Here is a 12,119-nt window from a genome sequence, read left to right as displayed (position 1 = left end):
AAACAGCTACAGATTGTGGTTTTCCCACCCCATAGTGTAAGACTAAGCTTGGGAGAGTGAAACCATTAACCCTATTCAAGTCACCCTCGACTAATTAACATTTATCTCATTTAATTACATTCAGAACTGCACATGACCGGCCTCCCTGCACGGCTGCACATCACATTTTTATCAGAACTAAATTACGGCTGATACATGAGCCAGATTACGATCCGTCTGCGGACAGATATTGTTTGATTTTTTAGTGTTTCATTTATAAAGTCATTAATGCAAATGATAAAACATTAGCAAATTCAACTCACGGCACAGTCATCATCATGATAAAAAACAGACTTTAAATCTATTTCATTTAAGGTAATGGTTTTCGTTGTGGCACATTTCAGGCAGATCACCCGACTGAGGAAAACAAGGTCTGATCCATGTCCTCCTGTAAACTGAGTGAGCGATGGAGGAGTAAATACAACACAGAGAACTGCCAACCACGAGGTCTGGGACAACGGTGGAGAGTATGAGGCTTTGGAAGCCCGAACAAAGAAGCAATCATGAGACAACAGGGAGGTCTCCCGCAAAGGCTACACATGTGTTATCCACTGCAGCAATAAACTATTTGTTCCATCTCTCTTGTGATGTCCTGAGGGCTTTCCTGTCTGATGACTAAGCTGAAGGAGCCACACTGGGATTGTCTGTAACAGAGACACTGTAGACTGCGCTTTTATCTATAAATCTGTTTATAGAGAGAGGAGATATGTCAGAAGATAAGTCGATATTTTTGTTATTATCAACACATCGCAAGAAAAGACTTCAAGTTATTAGAAGTGACTGCTCAAATGCTTTATGTGAGTGTGTATAAAAAGCCAGATCCATCTTCTTTAGAGCTCCACTGTTGTTCAAACACCATTAATCCGCCAGTGAGTCACACTTAATGAATAAAATAAGCACAGCAAAATATTTTGTGTTGATCCCACGTTCACTGTTGCAGGAAATGGAAATCATTGGCTCCCAACATAGAAGTCAGGATCCATTCGAAGGGCCAGTTAAATATTAATGACCTCTGCCATGGAGGTTATGTTTCCACCCAAGGCCTTTTGTTTGTTTCAGCAGCATTATACAAAACTACTGATTGAATTTCCATGAAACCTGACTTTCCCTTCTCCACTGGTTAAAGAAACCCCACTAACATCCACTAACATCTGGCTTTTTTCTGCAATGGGAATTAACACAATTGGTAATCACTGCAGGGACTAATGACTCTGCAGTAGACACCGATTTATATTGGCTCCAGCTCCGATGTGCAGGGATGAACACATGACATCCAGGTGAACACACTGCTTTCTGCTTTATAATAGATGCTGACACTGCACCTTGTCCAGTGCTAATGTTGTGCTGTGAGTTTAACACCCGGGCTTGGGTTTATAAATAGCCATGATTTCATACGCAACAGCCATTTTGTCTTCACATTGTACAAGATGGAACACTGGCAAGACAGCGAGGTGAGAGAGCTAGAAATTTCCAGTAAGTGCATGACGTTGAACATGACTCACTGGGGGGGGGGGGGGGGACAGACAGAAAGGCTAACTCCTCTACTGGCAATGGGGAAATAGTCAATTTCCATTTTTAGAGGGTTTACCTGCATATATAAAAACCTGTGTATACCTGCTAATGTTGGTGTCAAAGAAGAACCTATGTATTGGGATGGATCCAGGATTTCTTCATGACTCGTCGACAGCAAAAACTAATATTGAATGGCAGCCTCTTCCTAACACAGTACGACCTCATAAAGCACCTTAACAAACACAGTGCTCTTACAGACTGGTAAAAAAAGGTGAAAATCTGTCGCAAAGCTGCAGAAAGGGCGAGACCGAGAGAAGGATGGAGAGGAGGAGAGAGAGAGGAGATGCAGGGTAAAGGCCCTCTGAAACACAGCATGCAGTAAGCTGACTTACACTGCGGGTTTGAACGAAACCAGCCACCCCAAAACAAATCGATTCCTCTCCTCATAGAGAAGGTGCGGGGTGTGGAAAGGGGATGACAAACAGCCCTCACAGGCATAATGGTAAAAGCTTATGCAGCGGCAAATGTCATCTTGCCACTGTGTGATTATTCAAAGGGGGGTGGTGATAAGCGGCGTGTTAGCACCACGGAGCAGAGGAAAGGAGACAATGGAGGTAATGTCAGAGACAGCGGCTGGATAACAGAGGAGAAATACTGCAACCAGCTCGAAGCTTAGCAGCGCCTAATCCAAATCCAACCTTTATGTTTTCATTGCCTTTTTTTTTTTTTATCCGTTTCCTGTTTAGCAGGGGAAGCTGAACCTTTTCTCTTCCCCTTGTTCTGGGGATCGCATGCACTCACAGACACAAGCCGTCTCACTCATGCTGTGGTGTTTTTTTGGCAGCGGCCGTGCTCTGCCTCAGGTCTCGTCTGTTTGTCAGTTGTGTGGGTGGATAGGTAACCCAGGGGCAAACTGTTTTTTCCGTAGCCCGGTGCTCTGAATTGTTAGAGGGTCAAGCACCATGTTGACTTGAACTGCCGACCTCCCGACCTGAGATGAGCCTGCCAGATGAAATCGCTCTGTGAAATCTCCTCAAATTGGATGAGGCTTTATGTCTCTGTCTCTAATGTTAGGGCTGCAGTTTTAAAATCCAAGATGCTTTCAACCCTATTTGGTATTTACAAATAGAAGATACCATAAAAACACAGTATACTTCAGTTCCAATCTTCCTGATTAATTCTGGTCCATTTCAGCTACACACCAACTGTCCTCCTGTTCCAACAGTGCATGTTATGCCTCATGATTTCATCGAACTATAAAATCCAATTTTGTGCCTCATTAAAATCCTTTTCAGTAAAACAGACAATTCCCTTACCTCCATCACTGCCCAGAGTAAATGTCATTTGTTGTTGGCTATGGAGCCACACAGCTACTAGGCAGACAACTCTGACTAGTAACACGGTGGCTCCATAATCGACTCTCTAGTTAACGTCCATTAACTTTGACCCCTTACACCACCTGCCTTGGTGAAAGTCACCATTTCTCACTAATGATGTCTTGGGGCCACAGCACCTGTCAGGCAGCACCAGTCCTCTTCTCCGCCACCTTGACTTGGACTCAGGAGAAGCTGGAGATTAGTCCTCTGGCTCTACTTGGCAGGTCCACCTTGATACTAATGGCCCTGGAGCAGGTCTGTTCTCACGTCCTAACTGCCCCCTTTTCTGCACCGACCAGGTCCCTCTCAAGTTGCTTTTAAATAGCAGCAATTATCGCTCACTGCCTCCAGTGTTTCCTGTGTAAACTTGGCAGCGGGTTGTTGCCAGCACTGAAAGAGAGGATGGCTACCGCACAAATGTACGTGCATGGTTGTTTGCAGCTTCTGTCTGAGTTGACATTGATGGGAAATCTTAAGGGTGATGTAAAGACTGGATTCATCAGTTGGCAGATAGCCTCTCACAGGCACATCAGTGTCCATGTTAATGTTTGCAGATATATTTAGATACATAAAAAAAAAAAATCCACGTTTACTCTCTTAATTCTAGCTCTATATATTTCTTATTATTAATAAGGTTTAGGCTTAAACTATAAAATATCAAGCCTCCATTACATTAGTTTGTCATTAGGATGATAAGAAAACAACTTCTTACGAATCATTGCCAATTAGTTTTTTTAATATATATATATCGACCGATAAACGGTATCAGAATTTCTTTTACTCCATAATCTCGGTATTGGCACCTACCCTATAAATCCATATTGGTCAGGCTAAAATGACTTTCACTAAGAAAGAAACAAGATGTGATGTTCCATGAGTGTTAGGAGTCAAACAAAGAATATTTTTCGCCATTAAATTCAATGTAGGTGAAGTGTTTTGTTTGCAGCAGTTGAAACTTCAAAACCTTATAACTGCGGTATCCCTTAGAAACATCGTTCCACAGCTGTCACTGTCAAAAGAACTATTTTCGAAAGGTTATTTTTTTCTGATAACAAAAGAAAACCATTTGCTGTGAGCTTTGTGGAGTATCCCTATTTTTGTTAGCAGGACCTTTATGGCAATTTTGCCCACTCTCCTCTGAGTAATATTTCCTCCCTCGGCTCAGGTGTGAATAAATGCAACAAAGTCCATGAACACAGCTTGTGAAGGGTCATGGCATTCTTAGTTCTAACAGCATTTATATTTGTAACAACCCCACACAGAACTGAAGCTGCAAGTTCATTTGGAAAGTGTGTTTGCTTGGTTTCTCCTCTGCCGATTGATGATTAGATAATACAACCCACATAATGTGAGCTTCTGATTAGTGAGAAAAATAAAAAATTTCATATATAAGTCTGTTGTATTAGTAAATCTCTTGATGCCTTCACAACAGAGGGCTGTAGTAATCTTTGAATTTCACATCTAATTACCATTCTTGCAAGCGAGTAAATGCCTTTTTACCAAAGAGGAAATCTAGAAATTTCTCTTTTTGGTGGCTCAGCTTGACATGCTGAGATCTAAAGGCTGCTGGATGGCGTATAATATAAAATCTAATAATAAGTACAAAGATTGTTAGCCAGAATTATCCTACAAATTTGCTCCACGTCTGTGCACGAGTTTGAATATGCAAGGAACCTGTGGGCTTAAATGGCTTTCACTGTTATGTTTAAAGTCACTTTCAGTGACGTTTCTCAAATTTGATTTTTTTTTTTTTATAATGTCAAACCTTTCTCCTGTGAATAGTGCAAACTTGAGCTGTTTTTCAGACATGCTGGTGCAGACCTCTGACCTCAACCAAAGGGCAGTAAAGAAAAGCTTAAAAAGAAGTTTAACCTACACATACTTTGTTCAAGGATATTCAAACACAGCCCATACAGCTGACATAAACATGCCATTCTGGATTTCATGACCACTACCTTCTATAGACGTTTTTAGACATGAACTAGAATAAAATTTCCTAGAATATTAGGGTGAGGTGTGGCATGTGGATCGAGAATGCAGGATGTCATCCGAACCAGCGACGGCGCGATAGCCAAAACCACTAAATTCTAGACGTCTTTCCAAGTTAACAAGTTCTTCAGCATCTTCTTCATGAATGGCTTTCTCACACTGAGCGATTGTATTGTTCCAGCTCTGTGTTCGTCACGTGTTAGAAACATCATCAAGTGAACACATGGGCTCTCTCTGACATGCTACTATGCCGGGGCTAGCAACAAAAGTTCCGGGAGCAGCTGACTCTTTTACAGCCATTCCAGAAAGTTTCTGTAAAATGTTCGGACTTCAGTGCATGTCTGACAGCGGCTATATGTACTGTAGGTCTCGCTAAATCCCTAACAAGACAAAAAAAACTGTATTCCATTCTGTTGTAATTTGTATGCAGACTCAACCACTGTATTACACAGATTTGCAGAGTATGCCAGGTATAAATTGGTGGATGGGCGTGAATGTGAATCCAGGACCAGATGTCCAAATGAAAGTGACACCCGGGATGGATGATGTTCCTTTCTTGGGATGTTGGACTAATGAATTCAAATCGTCCCCTCTAGTTAACATTTAAGTGCAAACAATGGTTTAACAAGGATAAAGAGAAGCAAGGCCAACAACAGTGACTCTCCCAGCTGTTGGGCTGTTTTGATGGGAGAGTTTATTTAGCATATTTTCAGCTCCACAGCACCTTGGATTTGGTCAGAGGGACAGATGGAGGGGACTGCAAAAAGATTCAGAGTGGACAAGCTGTCACTGGTGTTGGCATTCTTTTCTCTTGTGATACACACACTCATTGCGTGCAATCCAATCTGTCTTCTGGCCTTTTGTTGCTGCAATGAGCTGTGTGCGAGCTGACACCAGTCTTACCTGGGGTTCTTTCTGCAGTCTGATGTGCATCCCCCTGTGGCCGGACAAAGCCCTCTTCTCCACGGCATGATGCCTGAAGTGATAATAATCTCCAAAAACCTGCACAGACACAAAGGGAAAAAGAAATGAGTTCACCTGCTTCGACAGAATAGCATCATAACACTCCAGTGCTCACCGGGGCGTTCGTGTGCACATGAGAAAATGTGTTTACGTCGAAAAGGGCTGAAAACAAACATTTGGACATCGCAGCTTGGCGAGTTTCCGTCTATATTCTAAACGAGTGTCCATTAATATTCTGGCTTGTTAAAACATGAGCGTCTCTTCACTTTATCACAGACGAAACACCTTTATTTTACTAGCACCCATAACCGTGAGTCTTATCCACCGAAAGAGCCGTAAAGGCATCGTGAGAGTTGTTCGATAATCTTTGTTTAAATTAAGTGAGCATTTTTATTCAGGAAGCAAACCTGTGAGTGCGTGGAGAGACTCTACAGACTGAAGAAAATGTAAGACACACAAAGAGATGCATCAAGAGGGAGACATCCATTATACGGCTGCGGGTGGACACGACCTGAGGAAAAAGATTAGATGCATCTATTAGAGGTAGAGCCACTTCAGAGCTATATTGAAGCTTTCTTTGTGATGCTCTTGTTATTTCCTTACACAACCGTCTAAAGAAAGAGCTTTTCAGGACAAGTGATTGGGTCACAGCTTTCATCAAACCGTGGGGCTTTTCGTTTTCTCAGCCCTGCTCATACGTGACACATTGAGCAGCCTGGGCCCTCCTCACTTAAGCTGACCTGAGAGCAAGACAGAAAATAAATAATACAGATGTCCAGAGATAGGTGTGGGGTAAAAAGACAAAAATAACCAAACAGAAGGTCGAGGAAGAGGACGAGGAGGAGCCGCACCGTCGCTCTCCTCGCAGGTATTCACGAGAGAGAGGAGCCTCCATTTGAAGAGGAAGCACAGCAATCTGTACAGCTGTGCCACTGGGGACTGGCTCACCTTCACAAGCCCAGTGGAGCGGAGGAAGAGAGGAGGGGGAAAAAGGAGGAGGGAGATGACGGAGAGAGGTGAAGGGAGGAGAGGAGACGCAGGGTTTGACAGGCCCGGCTGGGCAGGATGGATGGGTGTGAAGGGGGAGAAGCGCAGACGCAGCAGGATGGCAGGTCCTCCTGGGGCTGCAGGCTCATTCTGCCGACTGGCTGTCTGCGAGCCGCCCAGACTGGAGGCTGGAACCTGGAGGCCCAGTCTGGCAGAACTGATACACGGTAGAGCTGCCAGGCCATTGTCGGCCAACTTGACTCTATTTGTCAAATATTTGTAATTAAGACTTGGTTTTAAAATCTGAGATCATTGAGATATAATCAGACTGAACATTGGTCCTCATTTACTCAGTATTAAGCAGAAATTATAGTTTTCCCCTTTGAGTTCATGTTGCTTGTCACTAAAGATGCTTCTGGCTGCTTTCAGTTAATCATTGTACTTCTACATATCAAGCCGATAAACACATGTCGACTGAGCGCTAGATGCAGAGATCTTCTATCGTATAATTCCAGAAATCTCTGCCTGTCTCTGAGTAGCATATCGCAGGAGCTGCTCATCTTATAAGCTTCACACTTGCCACGTGTATTGATAAGGGTCCATGGAAGGGCAGTGTCGACTTTAGTGCGGTTTTTAATACGCATTACGTTCTATAACAATAAATCTGATAAACTTTGAAAACCAGACACACCATTTACAGTTTCAGGAGGAAATAAGCTGCGACCGGCATCGCCTCAGTTCAAGCACGACACTGAAGTGCAAGGTCCTTAGTTGATACTGACTTTGTCACATTGGGAGAAAAATAAGACAATCAGCGTCTGACCTCACCGACACCCTCATCTTGAAAAAAGTGTTCTCGGAAATGGCCTCTGGATGATGCAAGATTTAGTTGTGCAGAAGGATCTGACCCGGCGAATTAATGATAGCCACTTTCGCATTGATTGCGGCGGGGCAGAAAGCTAATTTGCGCTGCACCGGGCTGGCTTTTCTGCGGGACAAAGCTATTTCCTGGAGTGCTGATGTCCTCATTTACACCAGGGGTCTACGGGTCCTGGGAAATTGAGATGGAGATAGAAGTGTTGGTGTAGCTGCTCATGAGTGCAGCTGAGTCACGCCTCTCCAAAGTCGGAACAAGAATGAATTATATGGTACGTGTGTGTTTAAGTGTGTGTGTGTGTGTGTGGGTGTGTGTATGTGCCAGCGATAATAACAGAGCACTGTGGGTCATTAGTCACCCTGTGCTCTGAGTCTGCACTACTGGAACCCTTCTCTTTACACTCCTCGCTGGTCACTGCTAGAAGTTTCTTTCTCATATGTTGTAGCTGTTTCGCTCCAATCTTCATCATGTGTATACCTTCATGTTACCTGGAGGTAAATCTTGAGCAAAAAAATCTAATTAAAAATAACCCAAAGACAAAATTGCTAATCAATACAAAGGGAAGTGGGGCTGCAGAGCTAATTTGGCTAAAATTACAGGTACATAAAAACATAATAACATCCGTGTCTTTTGCATTTGTGAAACAATTAACCGATGATTTGAATCAGTTGTTGCAGATCAATGGCTCAGACAATCAACTGACGAATGCTTTGAATAGTTGTTTTAGTTCAGTAGCCAGTATCGTATCAGTATCTTTAACAACAAACTAATTGTACTTTTGAATTAATTATTTTAGTATATTGTTAAAAGACACTTCTTCAAATAGCAGAAAACAGACTGGAATCTGTTTTTACGTCTTCCAAAGTAATATTATAGTCAAGTTAGAGGTGATAATGAAAGGGTAGACTTGTCCTCGTAAACTCCAGAGAAAGTCGCCCTTTTAATGCACAGACAATATATACTAATAAATTCAGCATAAAAACTTACGATTCACTTTTTCCTTTCAAGAGCAGAGCATTCCACCAGTGAACTGCACATTTCACAGTGTCCATGTTTTTCATTTTACATTCTATAATCATTCAGAATTCATGATCTGAATGGGGAATTCACTCAGAAACCTTCCACTGATGAATGCAGGCTTGTGACGATGGTGAGAACAAGACATAAAAAGACTGAACGAGAGCCCAAATACAACTGTGGCTTCCTCAGGGGGACAGCCCTGATTTGTGGGATTCACTGCAGGAATAAATCTGTGAATCTACAACAGGAAGAGCGACACTGAACACTGGGATATGGTGGTACTAATAATTTAGCATGGAAAGACATTCCTCTTCGTCTGATCTTGGTTGGAATCCCCCCTGTGCAGCGGCAAGACAAACTGGAATTCTGTGACTGCTCCTAAAATGACATTACTTAAGAAGCAAACACTCGTCTAGATCGGCTTCATCTGATGCGAATGTCACACATTTCAAGCTTCTTATGTGACAAACTTTGAACTGGTACGAGTGTGCACAGACGGATGTGGCAGTCTACACGTTGGCTCAGTTTGAGTGGAACTGACATCGAAATTGCCCAATCAAAAGTTTCCTGTCAGTCCAGGAGCTGAGTGAAGCATCAACATTTTTATTTTTACAGTCTCTTCAGCCCACTCACCACATCGGTGTTCCAAATGTGATTTTTAGGAATCTAATTAACATTTACCTTAACTCTTTTCTAACTGTTGAGCAATGAAACTAAAGACGATGTTGATAACAGTAAAGTGCCCCCCCCCCCCCACACACACACTCTTACATCTTCCACTAGTGACTAGTTTGTGAACTGCTGTTTTGAGTTTGGCCAGCGCCAAACGCCAGTGCTATACCAGATATTAGTAGGAGCGGAGTTATTTCTTATAGACGTGTAAAGAAACCATTTTTGCGACCAAAGAAGTCGCCCTCTCCTTGGCATCAAAGGTTTCAGGCACTTCTGCATTGGCCTTACTTTCCAGTGTTCAGGTTTGGGTTAGTCTACATCCTTTAATATGAATATATATATATAGATATATTTCAGAGTCTATGCCTGCACATCGTACCATAATATTTTGCCTCACACTCACATGAAGAATTCAGCCAGAGCGGTTGTTAGACTTCAGGTTGACTGACAGAAATGTCCCGATGTGTCTGAATGTTCTGCTGCGTCCTGACCTGGTCCCTTCTGCCTCGGTCCCCAGCCAGCTGCAGCCACAGTTGTTCAGTCACTTGTGGCCCAGATGAGAGCGGCTTCACATCAGTGGTGCCAAAAAGGGAAATGTAACAAGCTTTCACTGGGCTGTAACCTCGTTGTTATTTCACATTATAGCGTGTGTGTGTGTGGTAAGGGCAACTCCATAATGTTACTTACTGATTTGAAATGTGGGAAAGTTTTCTTTTTCATTAAACTGGCCACACTAAAATGCACTGCACTTATTGATGATTGTGGCTGAAATGTTCTTTGTGCCTGATAAACTGTGTCTCAAGTGGCACCTGATGGAGAAGGTTCACGATAGAATCTGTTTTTTCTTATCAATGACCTGAAATCCAGCTGGGAGAATGAACACAGATTCCAGTATTCAGAGAAGTGGCCGTGTATAGATGCTGTAGATAAGCAGAATGTGTGAGTGAATTGCAAATGCATGTTTTAATCTTCGCATGCATTCTGCAAGGGGACTGATTAGAAATATTCCGTATTCAGCACAGGAACCTAAGGGTCCACTATGCTGATATTGACTGTGACAGAGCTCAATGTTAAGTGTATTCCCATAAGCTTGAGAAAAAGTGCACATGAGGCAAATCAGAATTGGCTTCAATCAGACCCATCTTTCAAGGAAAAACACTGGCCCCAGTGGTTAGTTTGCAGCCATTCTAGTAATTGACTCTACACTACCTGCATTCATTTGCAGCCTGTGATATATATATACATATATATATATAACGCCAGTAACTTAATGGAAGATGCCACAGCAGGCGCACGAATGTGTGAGAGACTGTACTTGTGGAAAAGCACTCAGGCAGCTTCTTTAGCACATCGCAGATAGAAATGTCAGCGGCACAGCAGAGCTCATTGATTTCTACACAGCCAGCCAACCCTTTCCCTTCTCTCGCTTCCCTCCCTCTTTACATGCTGCCCTTCCTTTATTTATGCTTCCTATTCACACAAAACACACATCAACACAGGGCTGCACGGAAACAGGCTCGTGTAGCTGTATGTACACAGCAAATGTGTTGTGCGTCGCATGGGTTGTTGGGATATTTGCTGTTGTGTTGTTGTGTTGTTGGTGTCCATTGAGCCTTTGCACTGCCATCTTTTGGACTAATTACAGCTGTAACACTGGGGCTCGGCTAGTTGGGAGAAGCTCATTATTTTACTCTGTAACAGAGGATAATTGACTGTTTTCGAATGAAGGGTAATTATTTGTTTGCGTCTGAGCTCTAATTCTGCATGTTGCCTGCCTCAACTGCACTCAGCGGCTCAGGGGACTTGTTTTCTTGGGAGCGGAGCCATAAAACAAAAAAACATAGTTTTGGCTAATTATGTGGCTGAATAGAAACAAATTAACAAAATACCCATGAAGACCCTTATAAAATAGAGGCCAATTCAGACCATTTAATACATTTTCTTTAATAAGAAATACAGAGCTATTCAAGCAGCAGTGGGAACAAGCATAAAAGAACTTCAAAGTAAAGAGATTCTAAATTACAGTGTGTCCGGCAAGACCTATTCCTATTCCGGAAGATACGGCCACAGTGGAAAATGGAAGAAAGGAAGGAAAATGAAAGTGATGCAGGAGAAAGAAATACATCAGACGAGGACAGATGAGCAGAGATGAAATTGGCTACAATAGGAATGTGTCACACAAGACAGAGGAGGGCAGATCTATGGCGCCCCCGACTGATGCCTGACATTGGGCTAATATTACCATAACATTAAATTTATACAGTTGTGTCACCTTAAATGACCACCGCCTTGTAACCCTAATCAACGATGGTATCTCTCTGTGTAATTCTATGCTTGAAAAAAACATGGTGAATCTCAGGCCTTGGTGTGGCGGGTTATACGTTAGATGAGAGCAAAAAATATAAAATGGCCCTAATATGTGAAACTCATGCATTTGCTACACACGCAAAAAAAAAAAAAGTGGAGAAGAAGAAGTATTCCTGATGTAGCTTATTTCTCTGGTGAGATTTTTCTGTGAGAAGATAAGGGACAGAGCAGGGAGAGAGAGCTTATCAAAACACACACATACACACACACACGATAGTCAGAGTGGCACTGATATATGCAGCCAACATCTCGATCTCTCAAAAAAGATGCTGTTCAAAGTAATTCATACATGTGCACAAAGACGCACACAAACACAC

General features: G+C 42.6%; 1 protein-coding gene across 1 annotated transcript in view; it reads right to left on the bottom strand.

Annotated features, from left to right (window-relative positions):
* Positions 1-12,119, bottom strand: part of furinb (furin (paired basic amino acid cleaving enzyme) b) — a 95,618-nt gene that overhangs the window by 46,620 nt on the left and 36,879 nt on the right. The window contains 1 exon segment of the mRNA XM_053427822.1: positions 5,820-5,918. Coding sequence (XP_053283797.1) covers positions 5,820-5,918 — 99 coding nt within the window.

Source organism: Pleuronectes platessa, chromosome 7 (assembly GCF_947347685.1).
Source record: "Pleuronectes platessa chromosome 7, fPlePla1.1, whole genome shotgun sequence".
NCBI lineage: Eukaryota > Metazoa > Chordata > Actinopteri > Pleuronectiformes > Pleuronectidae > Pleuronectes > Pleuronectes platessa.
This window is presented reverse-complemented; position numbering and strand designations above follow the sequence as displayed.